The sequence below is a fragment of the Porites lutea genome, chromosome 13 (genome assembly GCF_958299795.1).
Source record: "Porites lutea chromosome 13, jaPorLute2.1, whole genome shotgun sequence".
Classification (NCBI taxonomy): Eukaryota; Metazoa; Cnidaria; class Anthozoa; order Scleractinia; family Poritidae; genus Porites; species Porites lutea.
In genome coordinates this window covers 4,777,548-4,804,272 of record NC_133213.1, presented here as the reverse complement: position 1 = coordinate 4,804,272, position 26,725 = coordinate 4,777,548, and the positions used below count along the sequence as shown (strand labels likewise).

Here is a 26,725-nt window from a genome sequence, read left to right as displayed (position 1 = left end):
AAATCGGGCGAAAGAAATAAAAAGTCACACTTCGCTGTGAATCATTATAATGCCGAGAATCGAAAAACACGGCAAGACAGCAATGCTCTGGCCTTAATTTGTATGGTCAAACTGCGGTCTCAGCCACCGTCTAGAAGTTAAAAAATAGAACACTGCTGAGAGGCGTCGTATTTTCGAGGTTGAGAAAAAATGGAAGTGCTCTTTGGCAACAAGGGATTCGTCTACTAAAGCTAAGTCTACCACAATCATGAAAACGCATGAAGACATTCAATCTGGGATAAACTAACACCAGTTAGTTAGCAGCATAAAACTAGGAAATCTCGTACAATAAAGAACAGCAGAAAGGCGCGATAATTCGATTAAAAAAAGATATACTAAATATAAACTTGAACTTAAGTTAAATGAAATACGGAAAAGAAAGGCGAAACCAAAACAGGAAGATTTGACTGTAAGATACAGGTCATGTTTAAGGTATAATTCCATGGTGAGAAATAGAAATGTGACTTGTACATCTAAACAAATAACCATCACGCAAATTTAAATGTGTTACTGTCAATATAGCATACAACTCTCACGAAAAACTAACTTTCCAAACAAATTCTTAACCTGATTCTAGAACAAGTCATCTTTGCCGGCTATTAAATCTCGTTTTGTTACAATTATTATTAGTAGTAGTTTTATAGCAGCATTTTAATTGCTATCTTAAAGATCGCACTTCCAAAATAATATCTACGTAGAAACTGTCACCTCGGCTTTGGCAAACTCGCGGGTAGCGGAAACAATTGTCTTAATAAAACTGTCATTGAAACACGCGATCTCGGTCGCTTCCGATCGGAGTCTAGCAATGGAAATAACATTTTGTTACATACTGTACTTTCAGGGATAATTTAATTAGTTGTCTAGTTTCTCCATGAATTTTTGTGCCATCAAAGAATGAAGAATGAAAATCTAGAGCAGCTGGAATTTGAAACAATAGCTTATGTTTACATTGAATTCTCCGAGACATCGAGAAGATATTTCGGAAGTATAAATATTTTGAAAATACGCTTTTCCTGTGGGAGGACGTGAGCGCCGGAAAAATCTCTTCTTTCGGAGTCATCAATGGAAAGTCCTTAAGTGGTCGCTACAGAGGAAAACAAAAATATTCTTAAAATGAACAAAGCAGCTGTCCAGCTGTTCTTAAATGAATATTTGATATGGCAAGCAACAGATCGAGTTGTATCGAACGTGAAATCGTGAAATCACTGAGACGTTTTGAAAACAAAAATGAATAATCTCTTAGTTCAGAGTGGTCAATGTTCTTACGATGGCGCCCTGGAAAATAAGAGGAACTATGTATTCAAGAAATGAACAAACAACTGTCAAGATATTTGCGAATGAACATTTGATATGGCAAGCAATGGACGGAGTTTTATTGCAAGTAAAACGAATGTCGTGATTGTAAATAACACTGTATAAGATATGCCTTCCGTGCGCGACCAGCTAACACGTCGTTTTCGTTTCCCGACTATTATTTAATTCGAAAGCATCGCACTTCCGTTATTACGCCAGTCTTAGGGGATGTTTACATGAAGGAAGGAGGATCCTAGTACCACGAAGATCCTAGAGGGCGGAACAACTTTTCGTCGGGTTTACATGGAGAAATTTCGGTCCGTGCGGTTACCAAGGAGAGAAGCAGCGGGAATTAAAGATGACGGCCGACAAAAACAAAAATACAATTTGGACCCTTCTGCTCTCTTTACTGACGTTAAAAACTACCTTTCAGCAGAATATTTATCACAATTATCAACTCGTGGTGACACCAAACGAAATGTTCGGCCTTTACCGGCCGTGATTACCCTCTGAACGACCCGCTGCTATTTTTGTCTGGTTTGTCCCTAGTACTAGCATCTTCCTAGCGAAAGCAGTTTACAAGTAATACAGAAAAAAACATATGGCGCTAGGATCTTCCGCCATCTAGGACTTTCCTCCCTTCATGTAAACAGCCCTTCCCTAACCCTTTAAGCCCTAAGAGTGATGAACATCAAATTTCTCCTCGTAAAATCACTGCTTTATAAAACAACAGTGGTCATGAGAATTAAGGACATGATCACACCAGATGAATCTAAGTGATACTTCAACAAATTCTCCCCACTACTTCTATTGAAAACGTATAGGGAAAACAAATGAGAATTTTAATTTTGATGTTAGGGTTTAAAGGGTTAAAGGACGAAATGAAGAATTAAGAACAGCGTCAGCCTGGGCAAACTCAAAGCAATAAAAACGCACTACAGAATGGCTCGGCCGCAAATTATCAAAAGCGCTTAATATACCGCAGTCAAACAAGGCGCTTTACTATACGCTATAAGAAACATTGAAGATTTACTACGGAACCAAGTTATCTCTTACCTGTAGATCACTGTTCGTTATATCTATCCCACCCCACCCCCCCCCCCCCCCTCCCAAAAAATAATAATCAATAATAATAATAATAATAATAAATAAACAAATAAATAGTTTCGGGTCAGGCTCATTCATATATAAGAATCGGATTATTCTGAACAGTTTCTGTTTTCTCCTTTCCTAAGTTGACTAAGTTATCAACTTGAATCTCCCCTCTTCCGTGTGTTCGCCCTAACGATATCGACTCCTTAAATCTAGTAAATTCAATATGGCCGCCGTATCGGTAAAAAGGTCTATTAAGCAACGCGATGTGGTTCTAACATCTAAATGGTTTCGTACCTGTAAACCAGTAGTTATGGCATCCACGGCTACTGCAGAGGGAGACCTAAGCCCATCTACTATCTGTGAACAAAAATATAGGACGAAAGACAAGTGCAATTGTTTCTCTGCTTATAACCATTACTAATCAATGAATGAAGAGTCGTGAATGAGAGCTTGACAACAGACGTGTTCACTTAACGTTGCACAGTTGAACCTCCATTAAGCGGCAAGTAGTGAAAGTCCCGACATATGTGTAGAAAAAATGGGAACTTAGACCTCTGTTAAGGGGTCACCTATATTAAGCGGCCGCGGCCAAATTTTGGCCGTCCCAAGGAGATTTCTTGCATTGTTGACGCCCTATTAAGCGGCCATCAAGCGCTTAATACACTTAGTTTGGCTTTATTTCAAGAATATGATGAAGGAAAATACAGTCCAAGATAGAAGGTGACAACCGATTGCAGACCAGCGATGCTGCTCCTGTCGCGTGTTTGTTTCAAAATAAAGTGAAGTTTCTGCTAAAGATTATGGTCATGTTAGGCTAATTTATGACGAATCTCTATTGAGCGGCCAACCTCCATTAAGCGGCCACTTGCCGATACCCCGAGGGTGGCCGCTTAAGGGAGGTTCGACTGTATTTTAACATGTTAACAATGAGCTGGGACGTCAGCATCAAAGAGCGCCACTGGCAGCTACTATCAGTACACTTATGAGCTTACTGTATCCACTCAGCCCATGATATGAATGATATGTTAAATTAAGGTAGACCACACCAACTGAGAAACCTCCCTTACTCAAAACGAAACAGTATCGTGGGTTCTTTTACGTCCGCTTTGAATTTGACTGATGATGGAGGCAAGGCCAACGGCTTCATGTCAACGCCAAATACAGCGATCACCTGAACCGAAAGAAGATCTTAAATCACAGCCTACATGATGTTTTCAGTTTTTTAAAGACCCTGGTTGTTGGCCCAGCCGGGGTTTGAACCCACGATCTCTCCCAGCTGAGCTAACCGGGCGACAATTAAGAAGTTACACTAGGAAAAATGATCAATTTTACAGCTGCAAGGGTAAATTTCAATCATAACATGTAAATATCATATAAATCACCTAAATATAACTGTGAATGAAATGCATAAAAAAAGTACAAAAAGCTAATTTCATACGCACAGCAAAGAGAGGCAATTAGTAGTTGCCTGATCGATAACGTTACCTTGGTAACGGCCTGATGCAGTTGAAACAAGCTGTTCACGATGGCAGCATTCTTCTGCTGCGCAGGACTTGCTTGATCATATAACTGAGTCGCTTCCACACTGGTAGCAAGCTGGTAAAGGAAATTGAGATATGTTTTAGCTACAGTCTCTCTACAGAGATTCAATCGTATTGGTATGAACATTAACGCTCGGATAAGAAAAAGTGTCAGGAAATCTATAGAAAACCATCGAGGCTAAAAAAAAGGAAAACTAGCTGGACTTTGTGTTGCTGGTGTTATCAGACTGTTAAATAACTAACAAAGCATTAAACATAACCATTGTTTTATTCTATTTTATTTTTTTATTTTTTAACCTCTACTAATTACTCAATGAAGCTGTGTTCTATCCATTACCACACATTCAGAAATATTAAGTGACTTGAGCAGTTCATTAATATAGATGAAAGACATTGATTATAACCGAAGACTATACATGGACAATTACGCTATAATAAAGGCTCTATTATACGCAATTCATGGCCCTTTTGGGGACAATTAAGGAGTTCACAGCCGCCCTCTAATTTAAAAGTATTTCATTATTTTCATCAGAAACAAAGTTAGCAGAGGTAACCTCACACGTCGCCAGTAGCTATCAGTTCCTTTGCCCTCTTTTTTCTCGCCGAAAATGCGCTAAGACTGTACAAAGCCTGTACCGCCAACACCGCAGACGATTTAAGGAAACAGGAGATGGAAATAAGACGAAACACAAAAACTCTTCTAGTGCGACTGGTTACGCTGACCGTTTATCTCACATCGGGTGCAGCCATATTCTCGGTGATCGAACATGACGGTTCTTCAAGCGACCGACATTTCAGCGAGAAAATAGACCAGATAAGAGAGAACATGACACTGAGATTTAACGAGACACTGGACGTTATTAACCAGTACATCGAGGAGCTGCGACTGCTTTTTGAAGAAGCTCACAGGTGCAAGTATAGTCACAATGACTGGAGTTATTATCAGTCGCTGTATTTCGTTGGCAGTGTGACCACCACCATTGGTAAGATAGCTTTAGCCCTTAAGCCCCGATCTCCACATGCAAATTCTCCAGACTGAATTCCATACATTTCCCTAAAGAATTAGTCAAGAGAACACGAAAAAAGATCGGAAAAAATCACTGCAGGAGGCCAGATGGAAAGAAAAAATTTTACTGATTCGCCCCATGTAAGGGATTCCGGAATACGGGAAATTTTTCTTGTAAAATTTTCTTGTAAAATCAGGAATCCTGGGATTTGGAATCCGGAATACAGCTCAAGGAATCCGGAATCCTCCGAGTTCGACTGACAAAGAATCCGTAATCTATGGCGGGGAATCCAGAATCCAAGACTGTCGTGGATTCTCTTACATGGGACGACCTGATAGTTTATTTGTATAATCGTATCATCCACTGGACCTAACACCCCCATGCAATGACTGCCTCGCGACAAGTGCTAAGTTTTTAATAAACTCTTTACCTGTTTCTTTACAGGCTATGGACATCTTGCCCCTAAAACACAGGGTGGCCGCTTGTTTTTAATATTCTTCGCCCTGTTTGGTATTCCTCTGAATTTGTTAACTCTTCAGTCACTTGGTGAACACATCAACTTCGGAATCCATTTATTGATCAAATACTTTGAGAAAGCCGCTCTACAGCGCGACGCACCGACACATGAACACATCAAATGCTTCACTATAGACGTGTTGCTTATTGCTCTATGGCTGCCATTGGGAGGTATCATGTATTACTACTCAGAGAGAGAATTCGGCTGGACTTTTCTAGATTGTGTCTATTACTGCTTTGTTGCCTTGAGTACAATCGGCTTCGGGGATCTGGTGCCGAATGAAGGCAAGGAGCCAGACTCGTCATACGAACGAGGCATGTGGATCGTGCGCCTCATGTACTTGGGCTTAGGCCTCTCGCTTCTTTCGAGTGTCTTCACTTCTGTCTGTAGTGCGGTGAAGGAAATTCGAAGTCTGATGCCGTGTAAACGAGGTAAGTAAATAAGTTATCCAAGCTACTGTTACTTCTGGTTCTGTAAAACATGAAAGCTAGGCTATAAGTAAACCACAACTAGCATCACTGACTAATTGGCGAGGGGCAAAGATTCTGCTGGTTCGTCTTGTTATTTAGCAATTCACATTCCATTTTGGTTGCCAAGTATAAAATACTGTACCATGTAATTTGCCGTCTGCATGTGTAGTTAGAGATCACAGATGACGTCGAAAACGTGGTAACAAGATAGACAAGTCCAACGAGCCGCAGGCGAGTTGGTCAGCGGACACACCGTAAAATGCTGAGCAGCAAAGCAGTACTAACAGAAAGAATACGTTTACCACAAAAATTACATTTCCGCGTCAACCAAATCGTTTTTCGTCTCGAACTCTTCTCCTGTTTCTTCTTATTATTATTCTAAGCCTTGTCCTTTTTTCTTTCTTATTTTTGGGGGCCTTGACTTACTTATCCATGAAGTACTCTGACAGAATACCTACTAGCCAATTCAGCGTATTCTACGATTCCAATATTGTGACTATAACCCTTCCTAACTTGTCTTTCTCTTTAGATAGAAGGTGTAGGCGTCCTACATACATTTGAATCTGGCCTGAAATCCTTCTTCTCCAGGTGATGGGCTCGTAATATTCCTCACTCTTATTTAATAATTGCATGCAGCTAGAATTCATTGATAACTGATAATTCTGTTTCCTTATAATTTGGTTACATTATTCCTTAATCGCGACTCATTCACTGTCTACGCACACTTCTAAAACAATCTTAGACAAAACCGTATTTTTTCGTAGACACTCGTGTCTTTGAAATAAGGTACTATCTAAATTTGTTACAATTTTTCTCAGCGGTATGTGTATAGGTGTTCGTCGCATCTGTCATACTGAAATAGTTATCTTTTTATGAACCATAACAGCACTAAAATATAAAACGAGTCCAGTTTCCTGCGGCCGAGATGCCCCTGATAAAATCAATTGGGACGGTTGATAGGCAGTCGCCAAATTTCTGCCTTTGTGCCACAGGAACACCAGATTAGGACGCGTTCTGACGAACGCGACTACACAGTATCTTTCTCCATCCAAGTGTATAAACCTTAACTGACGCGTACTATTACTACCAATTGCTACTGTCACAGTTTAAAGAGCAATGCAGGGGGCTGGACTGCGCTTAAGAGGGTGTGGCATCCTATGACACGAAACTACCAACACCCGTTGAAACCATTCGCCTATAGACAGTAAAGAGATTTAACCCTTTTTCTCTCAGAGTGCATTGTGAAGTATTATAAAGTGGTTGTAACTTTTGCGTCGATGAATGAAATCTTATGGTTTTACCATTCAAATAAATCCTCGTCACCTATATTTTCACGTGCCACTATTCGTTTAGCGGCATTTTGCAAAATGAGATTTGGTAAATTTGCCGAGTTTTGACTTTAACCGTTGTCCTGGGAATGAATGGGGTTTAGATCGATTAGTAGGTTTTCATGTAACTGATAGGTGGCCAGCTGGGTGAATTTTCAATCGCTGACGTAACTGACTAATCAACAGGTTCTATGTACGACCTTAACCGCACAGATCAAAGAGAGCGAACTCCAAAACCAGTGACACCTCTAGGGGAGATACTTAAGTCATCCAAGCGTTATTCGTCTACTGCGTTAGGACAGAAAGACTGTTTAGCTGAACCAAAACTTAAGAGGCAGGCAAAGCCGCAAGAGGTGGACTGCAATGGGGTGTATTCTAATTCTACAATTGACGCAAATGTACAAGAGCTAGAGTGTCCGGATTACGTGGACGCAGAAAATTTAAATGCAGTGGAGGAGAGAAAAAAGGCAGGTTTAGGAAAAGTGAAGAACGGAAATGACATTCTCCAGGAAGGTCTCGAAGATTCAGAAGAAACCACTGAGTGAGAAAGGAAAGCAATGGAAATAGGAAACGGGATTAGAGAACAGAAAAACAGGCTTACAAGTATGATCAGAGTTTGTTTGGCTGGTAACAGCAGAAAACCTGGGTTTTAAAAAGCGTAAGGATGAGGGAATTTGAAACGCTAGAGTTTTGCGATTCATTGCCAAACACAAGCGACTACAAAATATCAATGCTAAAGAAGAGACTGAGGATTAAACGGGAATGTACAGGCAGAAACGGCGGAATAAACGAACCTACATTGAAAAATGTCATCCTTGGAACTAAATAATATCAAGGAGGAAAACGGTAAAGGATACAGTACAAGTGTACTAAATATAGATTGGAACATGTGATAGAAGAGTTTGCTGCTGCTTTAAAATTATCACGACCAGATTTGTGCGAGGAAGCCAACGATAATAATTGAAACCCGTATAAAACATTGGTATAACAAGATCATGAAATTCTTAAGAAACAAAAAAGCTTGGATCGGTTATTACAACAAAGTTTAAACTATGTTAAACATAACCATGTTCAAAGCAATTTTCAACATTGTCTGCTGTTAACAGTGTCACGAAAGCTTGCGGTCCAGGCTAGAAATATTTATCAACTGAACATACAAATAGATTTGGAGGCCCACTGAGTACCTAAACAGGGGTCTACATGTAAGTTGGCCTTCGTTTAAATAAATGGCTATGGGTAAAGGTTGCTGAAACCAAATATATATTTTTAAAAATATTTAAAAGTAATTTTCTGTTGACCCTTAAGCGTTCAACTTACTAGAAATAACAAGAATTACAATTGCAAGACTAGCACTGTCATAAAAGAAAAACTAAAGAAAAAAATAACAAATGGTAACTAAACCATTAATCTCCCTCCACAGCCCCCTTCAATGCATACTTGACTGGTCCCAATGTTAATCATAATAAGGCGTCTTACCAGTTGTTCACATTTGGCCGAGTAGAGCTGGACAGTTTTCGCCACGTTTCTCGCCACAGTTATTGTCAGACCAGCATCTACACTGGCTACGCTCAGCTCACTAAAAAGGGCACAAGACAGAATGCATATACAAGTATGTCATACTAGCAGTCATACTACCGTGTGTAAACAAGAAGTACACTTTAAAAAACGTTTGAAAACCTTTAAGCCTCTTGGTTCTGCCAACGGTGATGGCGCTGGAGAAGGAAAAAACTCGCGGCAAAGACGAAATTTGCAAGCGCGGAAGCGGCGAGTTTCTTGCAAAACCTGTGCATTTCCAGCTTTCTGGAGTAAAAATTAGAGGGTTTGTACAGAACACAGACATCACATTTACTCTGTAAAAACACACGAATACCCTATTTAAACTGGGGTAATTTCCAAAGAAATTAGGCGGCGAGTTCACTTGAATTCGCCAGCTACCGGCTCTTATTGAAAACCCTGCCGGAGGGAAAATGGAAGGGGGAAAAGCTCCCAAGTCCCTCACCACATTCTCCGGGGAGCTTGTTTACTGGCTATCCGAATCCAAACGTCCTTCCCCACCCAGACCAACCTCTAAAGGAACAGGGGTTCTGATCTCCCACCCCTCAATTAACGGGGACATCCGCTCACGTGAAACTTACTACAATTTGGGCTAGAGGAGCCACAGTGAAATCGGGTCACCAGAAACAAAAGCCTCCGAAAGTGGAAGCAAAAGCTTGTCATTAAATCTTAAGCTATGATGTTGAAACGGTATGTTTCTCGGTGGATTTAAATTTTGTTTACGACTTAACTTTACCTGCCAATTGTCTTTGCGATGCTGGTCAGTTCTTCCTTTGACGGTGGGTTGCGCGCTCCAGACGGGAACACGAGGTTAATAGGATCAAATAATCTGGACAGAGACCTGGATAGGTAGGCAGTCTCAAATGGGGCAAGGCTTTTCTTCAGAGCTTGTTCAGGACTGAGGTAGAAATACCAAAAAGTAACGATAAGTTTAAGAAGACTACAAGTTAACCTATCTGGATTTAAAACTAAGTTTAACAAAGCAAAACAAAACAAAACAAAACAAAAAAACACAAAAGCCGTAGATAGACAGACACTTTATAAATGATAATTAAGAAGCAGCAAATTTGATGAGGGAACACGTTAATATTGCTTAATTTTTAATTTTGTCCCTCTGTGCCCCCTCGGGGGGGGGAGGGGGGCATGCAATTGGCAGCCGGAGAGCTGAACAGCTTGGAAGTTTGTTTAGTTCTATTTTCATTTTTTCTTTTTCTATAAGAGTTACGGGGTTTATCCTTATATTAGCCGGGGGAAATCCCCTGCCCCCGGCCCCGACACCCTTTAGCGACTTCCTTCTACCGTCGGTGTGTATATGCTTTGTTGGCTTAATGTACATAAACCTCCTCTATTTTATCCCGTTGAGCACCAAGATCCACAAACAAACTCCCCAGACTGATCTCCGTACATTTGCTAAAAGAATTCGCTGAGAAAATTTGACAAAAAATCAAAGCATTTCCCCCTTGATGATCACTTCACTGATTCACGTACCCTTTTTTCTTGGTGATGTTTGGAGAAAATAATATTGATGATGGTCACTATTGGGACTTAAATACAAACAGTTACAAACCTTAAGCTAAAGTCGTCCTCTGATGCTGGGAAAAGACCAAAAGAAGGCTCTAATTGTATCCCAAGAGACACGGAGGTAGAGTTTGAAGCATTGCTAAATTGTTGTAAGCGAGACCATAGGTCGTTGTATAACCGCAGTAGCTTGGGGTATTCTCCCTCAAATGCTTGCTTCAAGAATGTCGAGGCTAAAAGAAAGGAAACGATACCATTCATTGCTGAACATTTTAGGTATTATGAACACAAGCATAGACAAATCCAACTGACCTTGGGCTGCCTGTGCAAATTCCTGGGTCAAGATTTGTGTCACCGACTCCCAGAAAGAAGTAATAGAAGAACTTCCCTCCTACAAAGAGACAGTTTATAAGGTATTGTGGTTAAATAGCTAAACAGCTTTCACTTTTAATTGGAGTTCATTCACAGACTATCCACCAACGGTACAGTGACCACAGTTTCCGTATATCTACAGCGAAGAACCCCCACGGCGAAGAAACGTCAAGACAGGACACAACGTTACCCTGTGAAAAGTTTCTTTCTGGCGTCGCTTTTAGGATTAAGCATTTATTTTTCGCTTGTCAGTCGCGTAGTCAGTTTATTTACGCCACGAGGGAAACCAAATATGCGACTGACAAGCAATGCAAACGACTTTGTAAATGCTACTGAAAAGCAATGCCAGAAAGGAACGTCTGCTTGAAAACTGATACATGTTTGTACGGCATTAAAGGATCTGGTTTTTGAGCAACTTTGGTCTGGCAACGGGTGTGGAGTTGACTATTGTGGTCTGAAATCGGGCATGGTTTTCAAAGAAAACACCAGGCGGGGGGGGGGGGGGGGGGGGGGGTTAAACGCGGTTGTCTTTTCAGCTCTAAATGAATATTTAATGTCAAATTATAATACTAAATAATAAATATGCTTAAACAGTATGTTTGCAAGTTAATGGTTGGCAAACCGAGTTCAACTATTACTTTCAGAAGCCAGAAAACAGGTCCAGGCTAGGTCTGAAAACGAATGTGGAAAACGACGTGTTTAGGTCTAAATGAAGGTCAGGATATCGAGAACCGGGCAGCACACACCGAACACGAATTCCGATGATTGTCTCCCGGGAGGATAAGAAAAGATAACAAACACTGTACCTTCACCAGTTCTTCCATAAAGCAAACATGTGTAACAGGATCCCTTTTCTTTGCTAACACCTTTTGAAGATGATGAATCTTTAAACGGAAATAAGAGATTTAAGTTAAAATTTCGATTCACGTGTTTCATAGCCGGAGTTTTCCAGATAGCACGTGCTCTCTCCCTTGTTGGTTACTTCGAGTTCACATGACATCTGGCGATAAAGTGTTTCCCGCCAAAAGCAAAATCTGTGACGTCAGAGGTTAACAGTTGTCGAACTTGACGTCCAAAATTGTTGACCAATTGCTGAGATTAGTTGACCGTTCCGTAATCTGCACACGCAGAATTTTTCCCCAGCATGTTATATTACGAGAAACTTTGAGACTAGTCCTGTTTTCTTCAAGACCAGTCATGAAGTGTTGAGTACTGTTTTACAGTGGAAAATTTCAAGATCAGACCAACGACGGCAAAGGGGAGCGTCAAAGATGCCACAGGTTTAATGAGCAAAACAACCAAACAGCGCGCTGCACGTGCAAAGTTGTGACAACTTTGCACGTGCAGCACGCTTTTTTCTGCCTCAGCACAGCTACGAGCAAAAAATGCCTAATTAAGAGTTTTATGGAGGACGTAAACAAGTAATGACAACATTTCCTTTCTCTTTCTAAACTTGGATATGACTGAACCGTTCTTTGGAATTCAAAACAGGGAGAGTTCACCTACATTTGAGTAAGTAAGTGAGTTGGAATAATCGAGGTGACGATTTAAAAACAAAGCGAAGGTTCACGTTTCAAGCGAGCTTTTCGCCGCCGTCGCCACCAGTTTTTTGTTTGCTTTTGCATTTTCGTTTGCGTTGCATTCATGTAGTCGAAAAAATACCAGCAACAACATCTTTATCAAGGACGGTGTCTCACCGGCATATAATTATTAGTAAGCGTTACCAAAAAAATATAGAATACACATGATACACGAACACAACACTATCCTGATAAACATGTACATGTTTACCTGGCCACATGCCGAGAAAATGGAGTCCATAAGCTGTTCCATTCTGGTCCACAAAGTTGCTCGCCATGCCGCTGTGTTACCAGGGGCAGGCATGGCGGCACGGCCCGGTCCACCAGCGCTTGAGTGGGCAGCCTGAGAGAGAGTATTAGAATCCAAAGCTTCTTGTACACAACTTGCTAACTTCTCTTTAACTTTCCTGACAACTTCATTGACTGTGCTAACTAGTAAACCCAGGTTGTAGAATACTTGCAGAGCAGTGCCTACTTGGGTTTGGTTCTGAAACAAAACAAAGTTATATGATGTTAGACTGTTTACAGTCTAACATACCATTTTTTTCCGTCGAGATCCAACCAACATGTATGGCCGCCCGCTACTCTCGATATTAGATCTTACGGGAAAAAATAGCGGCCGAATTCAACGATGTAACTTCTGCGAAATAACTCTTCGAAAAAGCAAATAATTATTACCTAGAAATGTGTAGAGCTCGAGAAAGGCTACAAATCTGAAAAAACGTTCCATACGCCTGATACTCCGAGATTTTCTGCTACAAAGGAACCTGTCCTCTAGAACACCTTTATTCAAGAAACACCAAAGATAAGTTGCCCAACAGCCCATTTTACCTTTACAGTTGGAAACGAGGCTAAAGATGATACAACCCTTCTTGCTTTATCATGTAAATCATGTTGTTGTTATGCTAACTAGTTGTTTTTAAGCAAAATTTCCATTAGAAAAGGAAGGAGGTTTGTATCAAAACAAGGTCAACCTCAGCCTCACGTTCACTCAAAGGCTAGGATACCAAGCCCACAACTGTAAAATGGACTATTGTCAACAACGACGATCAGTCTGGGTTCCAAGTGGTTTAATATATAGGGTAAAAATTCAAATCCTTACAATTATGAAAAGAGGGTCCATTGAACAGGGGACTGGGGAAGCTTCATAGATTTTAACAGTTGAAAAGGGCACCGAGATTATGTCACCTGTGTCTCCATTCCTTGGGCCAGCATCCTCTGAGCTTGGTTTTCGACATCTTTTCTTGCTTTGGCAGCGATCTTAAGGTCATTTTCCACAGCCTGAAAAAAATTATGTACTCACATAAACAGATTTAAATTTAAGGCATTTGAAGTGCGTTAAAATGGACGGTTAACTCTAAACTATACTATAATTCAGCCGAACCCTTCACATTCAAACTTCCAATGCAAACTAGATTGAAGTCAGTTCCCATTCTTCAGTCATTCTGTGACTTTCTACATTGCAGACACTTCTCAAAAAGAGGAAAGGTTATAACTCTTAAAGCCTTAACCCTTTAAACCCTAATATCAAAATTGAGATTCTCATTTGTTGTCCCTATCCATTGCCTTCAGAAAAAGGGGGCGGGAAGTTGATAAAATATCAAACAAATTAATCTTGTTGTGATCATTTCTGTAATTCTCATGACCACTCTGTTTTACAAAGCATTGATATTACAAGGAGAAATTTGATATCTGCTTTATAAAGCATAAATTTCGGTCATGAGAATTAAGGAATTGATCACACAAGATGAATTTCATTTAATACTTTAACAGCTACTCCCCACTACTTGACTATAGAATGTGTATAGAGACAACAAATGAGAATTTAAACTTTGATAAGAGAGCTGACTGCAAAGTACCACATTGCCAGTAAAAAGGAAAAATTCAATGATTCTAAGAAGATAAATGATCAATAGTATAAATAATTGCTGCCCCTTCGAATATCCAAATGTGGTAACTGTGCTAAAATGAATGCAATTCCACACAAAATACTTCTAAACCACAATTAAATCCTATACCAGTTGCAGAACATAATAATAATTAATTAGGAAGAGTCATCCACAATGTGAACACAAATACTTACATGTACAGGATGAGAATGATAGTAAGGAAAAAATAAATACAATGTAAGTAAACCGTAGCCTGACTATCAGTCATTTCTGGGGGAAATAGCGAAGATGGGGGATCAATTTAGATTTCAGGGAAACTGTCCACCTACCCCTCCCCTAAGCTCACATTAACACTTACTTCTCACTTAGGGCAAAATGATGGCTCAGGGGAGGGGTAGGTGGGCAGTTTCCCAGAAACCCAAGAGAGAAGCAAAACAGGGATTCCCTACCAGTTGAAATGTATGGCTGTACATGCACTACAAACCTGAATTCCAGAAAGGTCAGCTCCTTGAACAAGGTAATCTAATATGAACAATGGAAAGGCCTGTAAGTACAGAATATGTATACGTACATGTACATGCAAGCAAAACTGTGAATCATAGAAAAAATCACATGGTCTGACCCAGGTTTTTTCAATAGCCCTTGGCAAATCATCTCCTTGAAAAGATATCTGTAAATCAAGCATCCAACTGCCCACTGCAAGCAAGCTTTGATTTCTACAAAGTTAATGTATTAATCCATGATAGTGTGTAAGGAGGATAAAAGTATGTGAATGGTTTCTTTGTATCATATCACTGACAAACAGTATTGTCCAGCACTCTTATTTTCTTTAACCCTTTAAGCCCTAAGAGTGATCAGCATCAAATTTCCCCTTGTAATATCAATGCTTTGTAAAACAGACTGGTCATGAGAATTACAGACATGATCACACAAGATGAATTTGCTTGATATTTTATCAGCTTCTCCCCACTACTTCTGTAGGAAATGAATAGGGGCAACAAATGAGAATTCAAATTTTGATCTTCGGGTTCAAAGGGTTAAACTCCAGTAATAATTATAGAACCTTAGAAAACTTTAGTAAAATCAATACAGCATACATGTAAATATACACAAATTGTACTCTTTTTTGCACCAACAATAAGGACTTCCAAAAACACAATTTTCACTTCTCAATGCTGTTCAAAATCAAGGCAATTATAGTCATTTTTACATCAGTATTTTACTATTTTGTGGCAACAATGTCTTGTCCAATGCCAACTGCAACTTTCAATGACTTTAAAGGCCTTAAATACAGTTGACACCTGATAACTCAAACCCTCGCGCTAACTCAAAGTACATGTAGTTTTTGTTTCCCCTCGGATCAGGTTCGAGTTACTGGAGTCAACTGTATTTATTTTGAAATTCAAGGACAATTAAGCAGGGGCACCAAACGACAGATTTATCTAAAATGCATTGAAAACACTTTTTGGACTATCCAGTGAGAGTACTTTTAGATTTTATATCTAGAAATGCATTCCAACTAAGCGGCACTATAAAATTTGTGTCTGTTCAGTAATCCAAGGGCAACTTAAAACTTTTTAACAATTTTAGATGCCGTGTGGAGTTTTTCGAAAGTAACAATTTTTCAAATTCCTCTCTCCATCACATTTTCAAATCCAAAAATCTTAGGTTTCCTTTTTCTACCCAAAAAAAAAAAACAGCTTAACCTGGGGACTAGTGAAATGCAAAAAATTAAACTTGAGAAAATCATAGGGAATTTATTAGATAAGCTTTGAAAATTGTACCTGAATGGAACGGACATCTAGAAAATTTTAGCCTCCTTAAGCTATAGAAAATTCTGGGCAATTTTTGCTCCACCCAACAAAAATAATTTAAAGAAACCCTGATTAAGATTAAGGTCTTTCAAGGTGTCAGCAGACACTGAAATTACAAGTGACTTCTCCCGTAAGTATAATTATTACCCAGTTCACTGAGATTCTGTGCTGCCTTGGTGATCTCCCGGGCTCCTCCCTGCAAGTGACTCTGTAGTCGCTTGGTAAGGTAAATAACTCTGATGACTCTTCTTAAAATATCACATGCTTCCTGTCATTAAATGAAAATTACCATCAAACTGCAAATATTGGACAAGGAAAATAATGATAAAATTAGCTGGAGTCTTTTAACATTATCAAGTGCTTGTCAACCTGCAGTGTATCAAGTTGCCATCAGAGCGGCTAGATTCACACTGGTTTTGTTAACTAAGTTGATGAAGTTAATTTACCACCTTAAAATACTAAAAGCTGATGACTTCAGTGCTTGCATGGCTAAAACCTAGGCTACAATGTACATATGAGGTGCCAAAAAATACAGGTTTTTAAAAACTTAAATTGAGACTGGTCATGACAGGCAGCAAGCATCAAAGATACTGTAAAAACAATGTTGCTGCAGTTTATTTTGAGAGCTCACTGACAATGCACAATCCCTTGTTTTTCGTTCACAAATTAATCAGGGCTGTCACTAAGAGCTGGGGGCCGGGGATTTTCCCTGGCTACTAGGAGCGTGAGCCACGGCTACTTTCAGAGAAAACAAAAGAAAAATACTTGGACCTTGCTGTATAATTCCCCTCCTACTAATCACATAATTATACCTGACAACTTCAAATGTTAGTGACAGCCCTGCAAATTGTAGCAGAAAAAAATTAACGAGACACTTGTACTGGTCAGACAAAAAATGATGGGAATGCTATTGAATGTTGTGCACTGTCAAGTCCAAACAATTGTATGAGTAATAATCAATAATTATTAGAGAATCAACCCAGGTTAAAAAAATGAAACCTGAATTTAATTTTAACCTGAGTGTATAATTATTTTATTGTTATACACTGTAACAAAGGTATCCGATGGGCTTCATTAATCATACATGTAACCATTTCACTTTATTACATGTAACTGTGGTTTAAGAGTGAAGGGTTGAACATGTATTCCTTCACACAAGTAAATCCAGAGTACATGCTCTTCCTGGTACTAAATGTACATTTTTGTACCAAACGTAAACTACATGTTTACATGAAAAGTAGCTATAAAAAGACCTAAAGTGTCGCAATATTGCAAAAGTTTACCTAAACTTATGTTGGGTGTAAAAAAAACTTGTACCTTCAAGTTTCAAGTTTCATCGCCGCTGAGGGACGTTTCGCTAGGAGGAACGTCTGCGACTCAGCAACAGAAATTCCATACTGATGACGTAAATCAATGTTAACATAATAAATCCGGTAGTCATGGGGTTCCAAATGCAAATTTGTTTTTTATTTTTACAATTTTATGTTTCTCCTGGTCGATTTTAGTAAAGTGCATTGTGTTCCTCTGCGAACAAGCTCCAGCAAAACTCAGATGCTTCTAGAGAAGACTATATTCCACAAATAATAATATTGGCTGTTTTGTTAGAGATTCATGACGTTTACATTTGACCTTTGCGGCCTTTTGTCTTTTGTGTGTCATTCGTAAACAATAGCTAAAACAATGAAACTACTCTGTCGACCAATTAGCTCTTCTGACCAGACTCTGGACAGATTTTCGTCATCAGTATGGAATTTCTGTTGCTGAGTGGCAGATGTTCCTCCTCGTGAAACGTCCCTCAGCGACGATGAGCGAGGAGAAACTTTTGCCATTCGCAGGGTAGGATATTTCTAGAAACATACTGAAACCTAACCAAACTCACCTGAAGCCTTCGGAGTTGGGCTGTTCTTGATACAATCTTGAAATATGGCTCAGCAATATGCTGTTGTATCCTAAACAGTACCAGAATAAAAATACATGTAGGAAACCATAAAAAATGCATTATCATTAATTTGATTGTATCACACACAAACTATTAATAATAGTGTCATACAGCAAAACCATGTACATTGCACCAGATTATCATGTTTCAGTACTTCATTGCTGCATTTGTTGCTAACTTGTACGAGCCCAAAAAAAAAATAAGCAGGATTGATTGCAGGTTGTCTATAATTTAAAATCCCCAAAAAACTTCACTTGCCCGTTGGGCAAGTTCAGAACAGAATTCACTACCTTGATTGCAAAATTTACTAGCCACAGGTTATCAGGCACTACTTTCTTTGCTTACTGCTCACCACAATCTTTGCTCACTGCACACCACAAGTATAAATACAGCTTTTTCTTTTTTGTTTATCTAATAATACAAGATACCCTGCAGACTATTTTTATCAATTATTATATTTTAGTATTTTTATTTAACTTTCATAGCAAGTACCTTTCAACAGAGGCTTTCAGGGAATTTATCCTGGTTTGCATCATCTGAAGAACACCTTTTTTAAAAAAAGAAAAAAGTAACCCTCTAAGCTACCCTGAGAACACACAAATTAAGTCGCATACCAAGTGTGAGAGTTTGGTTGTAAAGACTTCAAGTTAATGTCAATTGTAACCAGGCCTGAAGACAAATAAAATACATCATTTACACACATTTTTATTGTAGCTCCTTTTGCTCTTACACTGCATGTATATAGAGAAAATTATAGAAGTGCATAGCATTTTTTTAAATGCTTTTCAAGTTATTGTTTACATTAGTTTGTAAAGATGAGCACAACCAGACTACGCGCTGTAGTTTACTTTGCCTTTTAGAACAACTTGATTTCCTAAAAGGTTGGTTGGTTGGTTAGTTGGCCTTGGGTTAAACAGAGCAGTCTGGAACTGTAGACAATTCATTCTGAGTGTGTATTGTATGAGTGTAATCCCTCCTTTACTCTTGACCTACAGATGACACTGTACATGTAACTTCATTCACATACAGTGTATACCTGCCAAGTGTCACGCCTGAGGCGTGATTGTCATGCCTGTGGATCGAAAACTTGGATTTCACGCCTACTCACGCCTGTGTTCCGATTTGTCATGCCTGGTAGAAAAGTTTGAGCCATTACAGCATTAACTGACACATTTTGAATATATTAATTATTTAAACAAACCAGAACCAAAGAGAGAAAAGAAAAGTCTATGTGGATGATCGACTTTCTCCGAATTCTCTTTTTTTAGCAGGGAAGTCAATGTTTCTTTGTGTTCCTGTGTTCGTGTTAGACGGAACTCTTCGTAACATCTTCGGAAGTCTTCAGAACATCTTTGGACATCTTCAGATATTATGGGACCCCTACGAAAAATCTTGGCACTCTTAACATAAAAAAATGCCACGCCTATAAATGTAAAAAGGTTGGCAGGTATAACAGTGTAGAGCTGTTAGCATGAACAAGTTTCATTCATCTCACATTTTGTATAGATACAGCTGCACTGAAAGTAACATTAGTTCTATCATATAGAATTGTTGCTATTTTTTCTCTCTCATGATAATTATAATTATCATGAAGATGAAGTGTCATGCCTAAGAACTAACCTTCAAGTGTTTCAATTCCAGTTGCCTGCTGTAACAAATCTTCATGATGTTCAACAACCTACATACATTGTACAAACATAGAGAATAATTTCCTAAAAATGGTAATAAGAAATTTAGACATGAAAAATTATTAATTGACATTGTACATGTATTTTTCTGCTTTTTACAAGTGTCCAGTAAAATATAAGTCAGTTGCTTTCAACAGAAAATAATGCGCAGGAAAGTTTAGAAGTCACACTGATGCTCACTTCTGTTCAAGATTGAGTGCCTGCTTGAATTTGGGTTAACTAACCGCTTCCTCAGGGTGAAAAACAGAGTCAAGTCAGGGTGCAAAGAAAATCATTTTTACAGCTTGCCTTTCGGGCAACCTGAAGCTAGCATTTACTAGCCCAGACGTCATTTCAACTAGCCCCAAAAGCTTTTCGTCGAGCAGAATTGATTTCACACTTCTTCTGTTTTTCGAATTCCTCAAAGAACATCACTTGCGCGTCGGGCAAGTTAAAAACAGAATTCACTAGCCAATCCACTAGCCCCAGGCTATCAGACACTACTTTCTTTGCACGCTGCAAGTGCAGGGCTGTTAACCCCCGACATCTTCAAATATTGAGAATTGACAGGGAAGGGTTAAAAGATGATGTCATAATGCACAAAACACGACGTCATTTGGGCAAAAAAATATGTAAAAAAGATGTTGTTGGAATTGTAACATTTGTACCTGATTGGTTTACTTCTCACCAATCACATAATTGCTTATATTACAATGGTATACCAGAGTTTCTGAGGAAACGTTCAATGTTAAAAGTTAAGCTCAAACAACGCAAAACATTTGAAGTTTCATTGACAGAAAGTCGAATCTACAAGAAATAGCAAACTTTGGCAACTATCCGGGAGATTTCAGACTCTAATCTGGAGACCAGGAGAAACGGTTCAAAATCAGGAGTCTCCCAGATTTTCCAGGAGAGTTTGACAGCACTGCAAGTGTGAGGTGCTTCTCACTTTTGCATCTGTTGATGAAATTCCATGGGGTAAATGTAAAATTCAAATTAAGCCTTTTCACCACTATGGTACACTGTATGTAGTCCTAGCATTTGAGACTGTGCATGAAATTCTGTGGTGTGACGATTCAAGTGAAAATTCTTTTCCTCTACAGGTTTATATTAACATGTTGCTATTAATTATATTTCACATGTAAATAAAATCTAGTCTTTGAGTCCATAGATGAAATCCCATGATAAAACCATTCAAATAACTCAAATTTTTCCAATTTCATTTTAGATAACCAGACATCTCAATGAAAACTCAAGCAGTGAAATTGCAAAAAAAAATTGATCCCTTCGAGTACATTTATAGTTTGTGCATGAACAAGGAAAACACTTTGAGACTGTGTATTCTTCATTCTTTAAGCCCAGTACAACCAGCTAGTCGCAATTTTGGACCCTGCAAATGATGATAATGATGATGATGATAATAATGATGATGATGATGATGATGATGATGATGATGATGATGATGATGATGATGATGATGATGATGATGATGATGATGATGATGATGATGGTGATGATGATGACAATGATGATGATGATTATATTGATATTGATAATGATGATCACATTGTACCTTATATCTATAGAGGATGTTTATGCACTGTTGTGGCAGTTATAAATACATATCCACATACTCACACTTGAAATCCAAATCTTGAGGGTGTTGGCTAATACGCCAACTGGCTATGGCCATACAAAAAAATTGGATTCAAAAATAAAAAAATAAAAAAACCGTTTTCAGATTGCAATGAAAATCTTTTTAAGCTTCAGGGATCTTTTTGTTCCTTGTTCTGTTACAACTACATGTACCTTCACAACCGTGAACATAATTATTAAACGAAGACAACGACAAGATGGACGTCTAACCTGACTATGAAGTTCCTTATCCAACAAATTTATTCCATCTGCCAACCTGGCAAGAGCATCGCTAATGGCTCGACCTTGAATAATGTTGTTTGCATAGGTTCTGTCGTCGAATTCGTCCTCCAAAAATTGTCTGAAGGTTTCTAAAGGTATTGGAGAGATCAAGAAAAGTTTTAATACCATGAAAACGCCCGACGATCTTAATTTAAGTCTTGAAAACTACCATCATTTTGGAGAAGCTTTTCCAAGTTGGCGTCCATTTTGAATGATATCTTTTCAAGTTCATCCGCTGACCTTATAATACCGATGTAGTGTACGTGAGTGTTTACACGTGGACAAGTCACATGATTTAAAGTCACGCAAAAATCCGCAAAAATGGCGTCTGGGCGATTACAGGGCAAAGAAGTTCTCGTTACTGCTGCAGCGCAGGGAATCGGCCGTGCTGTAACTGAAGCATTTTCCCAAGAAGGAGCCAACGTAATTGCTACCGATATAAATGGCGAAAAACTGGCCGAGCTAGACGGAGTCAGAGGAGTACGAACTAAAGTTCTTGACGTGACAGACTACGATGCTGTGAAGGCTTTTGCTAAAGAAGTCACGAAGCTGGACGTGCTTTTTAACAATGCAGGGATGGTCCATAATGGTTCTATTTTGGAATGCGAGGAGAAAGGTGATCATTGTCTATTCTGTCTATTGAAAGTGTCGTTTTAGTAGTCTTGTTACAGCTTTCGGACATGTAGGCGACCACCTACCCTAGTTGTTAAAAACGTTGGTCATTTAAGGCAAAATAATTTATAAGCTTACATGTCAACTTTACGTCTACATCTATTTTGCTGGTGTTCTCAGACCAAAAAGAGAGGCAAATTACTCTGGTGTTCTCGTATCTTTCTTTGTTATCCGTGGTTGAAGTCCAGCCCTTTGGGAGATAGTGGGGGATTGTTTCAATCGGTGTTGTCTCACGGGGGATGGGGGTGGAACAGTTTGGAAATCCTCTATTAAGATCCCACGGACCCGTCCACACAAAGTTTTACAGTCGTGATTGATTGATACAGTCTATAATATTTATTAGCGTGTGGACATGTATACAGTGGAACCCCGCCTTATGGGCACCTGGTTATTAAGGCCACTTTTTTGGCTGCCTGGCAAAAACCACCATACATTTTCTTGTAAAAAAAACCCTCGTTAATACGGCCAATTTTTCTGGCCTAATGTTGGCCATATTAATTGGGTTCCACTGTATTAATAAGGAGGGGGAGGGGGACTTATTAACTGTCTTCCCCTGAAAAGGGACCTCGTTTATTTGAGAGGAGGGGCTTAATAAAGGATTTACAGTATACCAGTATCTCTACAGGCATTCTGGCATAAATTAACTTCTCAAAAAATGTCCCAGTCCCAGCCAGGTTAGAAACATGCACACTATAATTTTGTTGAGAAAATCATACTAAAAAATATATTGTTCTGTTGTAGACTGGGACATGTCATTTGATCTCAACGTTAAGAGTATATATCGCTTAACTAAACAGTTTCTGCCCATGATGTTATCACAAGGTGGAGGAGTGATTATAAACATGGCGTCAGTGGCTTCAAGCCTCAAGGGGGTACCAAATCGTTTTGTTTACAGTGCCACCAAAGGAGCAGTCATTGGTTTGACGAAGGCCCTTGCCGCGGATTTTGCAGCAAAAGGTATCCGCTGCCACACCATCTGTCCAGCCACAGTAGACACCCCGTCTTGGAGAGAGCGAGTAAACAGCCAACCAGATCCTGAAGAAGCTATGAAAAAATTTCTGGCTCGGCAGAAAATGGGGAGAATTGGAAAGGCTGAAGAAATTGCAAAGCTAGCACTGTTTCTAGCTTCCGACGAGGCAAGTTATATGACAGGGTGTGAGTATATCATTGATGGTGGATGGATGTTGAGTTAGCTTAGAACCTTACCCATGTTTTGTATTTCTCCAATACGACGTAGAGTATAAATTTAAAAAATTTAATCCACAGACCTTAAAATCAATATACTTATAAATATATGTTTTTATTTTGTATGGGTTGATCAACAGGTTTAAATACAAACATAACTGCTTTTTAATACAAACATAACTGCTTTTTATCTTGAACAATATTTATAAATGAATATGCATTTTTTTTTGCAAAAAAAATTACCTTCTCCAACTATTGTTGATGAAAACCAAAAGCTGTGAGAATCAAAACCCAGTTTCAAAATAAAGTTGACTTTACAAACTTACGTCAAACCCTATTTTTTGGTGTTTGAGGAGGGGGACATTGGAGGGTAGCCAATACTGCAATACCGTAAGAAAAATTGGCAAATACCAAAATACTGTGTCAAAAATCTACAAAATACTGATACTGCATTAATTTTTTTTTATGATCAGTCAGGCTTTCTTACACGTAAAGTTGTAATCATCTTGCATTTCTTTATCGCAAGCATGTACTTGCATGCACCAGCAATCAGCCTCAGCCATTGTGAGAAAATGTAAGAGGACCTCGAATTGATTGGTATTATTATGTACAACCATCTAAAAGCCCGGTCAAATATTTCATCGTGGATTAACTGTCAGAAATTGTGTAATCATTTACCGCGAAGCATGAAGTCTTAGAAATATTGACCTGTATGAGCGCAAACAGGGACCACGCAGGGGGTGGGGCTGGGGGAGCTTTAGCCCCCACACTCCCCCCCCCCCCCCCCCCAAACCCCCACTTTTTCCGATGGTAATTTTTTTTTTTTTTTACTTTGGTTACCCAGATCTGTCACTTACCACACAAACAAGGTTTAGTAATCTGACAATACTGAACACCCACAAACAGAGAACAGACAAACTTTGTCTTGTAGCTGTTGCCAATGAGTTTGTAGCTCTTAATGACAATCGGAAAGGCAACTTTGGCACCTTCAGAGAATCCGACTTAAAAATGTCCGGATGACACCCAACCGTTGCTTGTGCTGGGTTTAGCTTCAAAGTGTATTCATTGAAATTTTGGTCTAACGTGGGGGCCAGGTTGTAACTTGTTGTTTTAAGTGCCGATGTAATAATTACAAATTTATATTACTGTTGGCAGTTTTAGATTCAGTAATATTTTATAGCCATTTCAGAAGACTTAAATTTGAAATTTTTCCGGGGGAGCATGCACCCGGACCCACTAGTTTGCTCACGTAAGTTTGACGTGTTCGCCTTAGCCCCCCCTACTTGAAAATCCGCCCGTGGGCTGTTGCAAAGGAACAGTACCACAACGCCGTGAAGGGTCTTTTTTACCGAATGCTGTTTTTGCCAAAAGGATGAAAAACCGCATACCGCCAGGCCAGATGATACCACAATACCATACATTAAAATCAAAATTACCAAAATGCCGCTTTTTTGGGGGTTAATATATTTATTGATAATCACATTAAATAATTACATTTACAATACTACAAAAAAGCATTTTAACAGTAGACATTAACAGAGCAAAGCAAAATGGATTGTTAAATTATTACAGGGCTAAAAGAAATTAGAAAAAAGGTCAACAGGGCAATGAATAATACGGAATTAAGACAGTTAACTTAAATAAGGCGTCAGAATCCACTTTCTTTTAAGGAATTCTTTGTTGCTGATTTTTTTTGTTCTGTTTCATATTTAGCGTTGATCTTCACCCTAAATCCATAAATGTACCGCTTTGGAACAAGCTCAATACCACAATACCCTGAACCCCCATGTTTCCTTCTTTGAGGGGATGTCTAGCCCATTGCTGGCTAATTTCATCAGCTAAAAACTAACCAGAATAGTTTTTTTTTTTTTCTGGCGATTTTTGCAAGCATAGCATTTCAATCCATATCCATCCTTGCTATTCGTTGCAAGGACGACAGAAAGCACTTTCAATGCCTTAATGTCGTTTCAACGAATAACAAAACTGGATCATTACTTTTGGAATTCGATTGACGCGAAAAAACGTTTAAGCTTTCTTAAAAAGGCGATTGCAAATAGCGTGTTGAAGCCCCTTTAAAACAAATCAAGGGATGAGTCTTTTGTCGTTTCCTGTGTGCACGCACTGCTGGCGGGGAGGGGGAGAGTGCTGTACTTTCATTTTTTCGTTCCTTCTTTCTTGCTCAAATTTATAGGCACGAAGCCACGCGCAAAAGCCCAGTCGTGTCACACGCGTGTTTGATACAACTGTGTGCACAACCTGACCCGTTAGGACCTGCAGTTTTATTATTGTGGCTTTCTCCCTCTGTACAGAACGCGCAGGTACCCGCACTGATTTGTGAAAGAGTTGCATGTATGCTCGTCAGGTCAGCTATTGATCAACAGGTTCTTTCTTTTCTCATTAGCATCTCATTTTCATTAAATTTACGGTATCAATATTATACTAGTCTACTGCTGTAACTTTAAACAGCTGTTATTAAACAAAGGATCAAAGGTCTGAACGAAAAGGAAAACGCTCTGTGGAACTGGGATATAAAAAGTTGAAAATAACGCAAAACTACAGAATACAGGGCCAATTTTCGTTGTCTACATTCGTGGAGCCCTTAAAACATATACATTTCTAGTTCTTTAAAACTCTGATCTGACCTCGACTGACGAGCAACCGAGCTGCCGAGCCACTAAAATATACACTTTTCTTGTTCTCTAACCTCGACTGACGAGCCACCGAGCCACTGAAATGTAGTTATATACCTCCGTTTACTTGTTCTTTAAAACTTAAACTTACGTGACTTTATGTCTTACACTTATGGGTATTATACCTTTCTCGTTCTATTAACACTCATCTTGACCAGCGAGTCTCCGAGCCACTTTCTTGAAATTGTTGATTCTTTAACAGTCGTAGCCTCTGGGAAAGGTCAAGGGTTGATGTAGGGGTCGCCGAGATGGGCGTGGTCACCCCTTTTTCCTTGAAATTGTGTTTTATTTTTATAGAATTCTCAGAAAAATAAAAAGTGGCTGGCAAGTGGGCAGGTGTCCCGGCCACGCCTTTCTGAATTTTCTAGATCCGCCCCTGAAGGTGAAAGAGCGAAGTCTACGAAAGGTTACGAGTTATTGAACGTCTATTACAATTCCTTTGATCTCAGCGGACTCACACTACTTACCAAAGTTTACTTGGGTAAAATCGCGGATGGGAAACCTTCATGAGGGATGGAGTTAAGTTGAAAAGTGAGGGAAAGTCTGACAGTGATAAAATGTTCAGTGTCTCGGCGCGGCTCTGGCTCACGAAATAAGGGACTGAGAGACCGTAGGAATGATTTAGCTGCACGTACAGT

At 39.2% G+C, this 26,725-nt stretch overlaps 3 protein-coding genes across 3 annotated transcripts in view; 2 read left to right on the top strand and 1 right to left on the bottom strand.

The window, feature by feature from the left end:
- The window catches only part of LOC140922912 (conserved oligomeric Golgi complex subunit 5-like), a 32,854-nt gene extending 11,107 nt beyond the window's left edge, over positions 1–21,747 (bottom strand). The window contains exons 1-15 of the mRNA XM_073372958.1: positions 21,490–21,747; positions 19,577–19,634; positions 18,449–18,503; positions 17,897–17,966; positions 16,165–16,285; positions 14,688–14,725; positions 13,503–13,595; positions 12,526–12,801; positions 11,541–11,618; positions 10,675–10,753; positions 10,412–10,595; positions 9,581–9,742; positions 8,767–8,866; positions 3,913–4,023; positions 2,722–2,784 (exon numbers count right to left, since the gene is read on the bottom strand). Of these exons, the coding sequence (XP_073229059.1) occupies positions 2,722–2,784; positions 3,913–4,023; positions 8,767–8,866; positions 9,581–9,742; positions 10,412–10,595; positions 10,675–10,753; positions 11,541–11,618; positions 12,526–12,801; positions 13,503–13,595; positions 14,688–14,725; positions 16,165–16,285; positions 17,897–17,966; positions 18,449–18,503; positions 19,577–19,634; positions 21,490–21,669 (1,668 nt within the window). The 5' untranslated portion in view covers positions 21,670–21,747. The remainder of the gene's footprint in view (positions 1–2,721; positions 2,785–3,912; positions 4,024–8,766; positions 8,867–9,580; positions 9,743–10,411; positions 10,596–10,674; positions 10,754–11,540; positions 11,619–12,525; positions 12,802–13,502; positions 13,596–14,687; positions 14,726–16,164; positions 16,286–17,896; positions 17,967–18,448; positions 18,504–19,576; positions 19,635–21,489) is intronic.
- On the top strand, positions 4,570–7,612 carry LOC140923011 (two pore potassium channel protein sup-9-like). The gene is made up of 4 exons (XM_073373065.1): positions 4,570–4,951; positions 5,420–5,923; positions 6,492–6,550; positions 7,477–7,612. The coding sequence occupies exons 1-3, from the start codon at positions 4,639–4,641 to the stop codon at positions 6,521–6,523; spliced, it is 849 nt and encodes a 282-aa protein (XP_073229166.1). The 5' UTR covers positions 4,570–4,638; the 3' UTR covers positions 6,524–6,550; positions 7,477–7,612.
- A 98-nt stretch (positions 21,748–21,845) lies between the features above and the next one.
- On the top strand, positions 21,846–23,722 carry LOC140923014 (dehydrogenase/reductase SDR family member 6-like). Its single transcript, XM_073373069.1, has 2 exons — positions 21,846–22,156; positions 22,954–23,722. Exons 1-2 carry the CDS (start codon positions 21,862–21,864, stop codon positions 23,403–23,405), a joined length of 747 nt encoding a protein of 248 aa, XP_073229170.1. The 5' UTR covers positions 21,846–21,861; the 3' UTR covers positions 23,406–23,722.
- Positions 23,723–26,725: the final 3,003 nt, after the last annotated feature.

Bases quoted from the DNA above. Each gene is read 5' to 3' on its own strand.
- LOC140923011 (XM_073373065.1), top strand. From the start codon at position 4,639: ATGGAAATAAGACGAAACACAAAAACTCTTCTAGTGCGACTGGTTACG. The intron at 4,952-5,419 runs GTAAGATAGCTT...GTTTCTTTACAG, and splicing joins CAGTGTGACCACCACCATTG to GCTATGGACATCTTGCCCCT. The intron at 5,924-6,491 runs GTAAGTAAATAA...CTTTCTCTTTAG, and splicing joins TCTGATGCCGTGTAAACGAG to ATAGAAGGTGTAGGCGTCCT.
- LOC140923014 (XM_073373069.1), top strand. From the start codon at position 21,862: ATGGCGTCTGGGCGATTACAGGGCAAAGAAGTTCTCGTTACTGCTGCA. The intron at 22,157-22,953 runs GTGATCATTGTC...GTTCTGTTGTAG, and splicing joins TTTGGAATGCGAGGAGAAAG to ACTGGGACATGTCATTTGAT.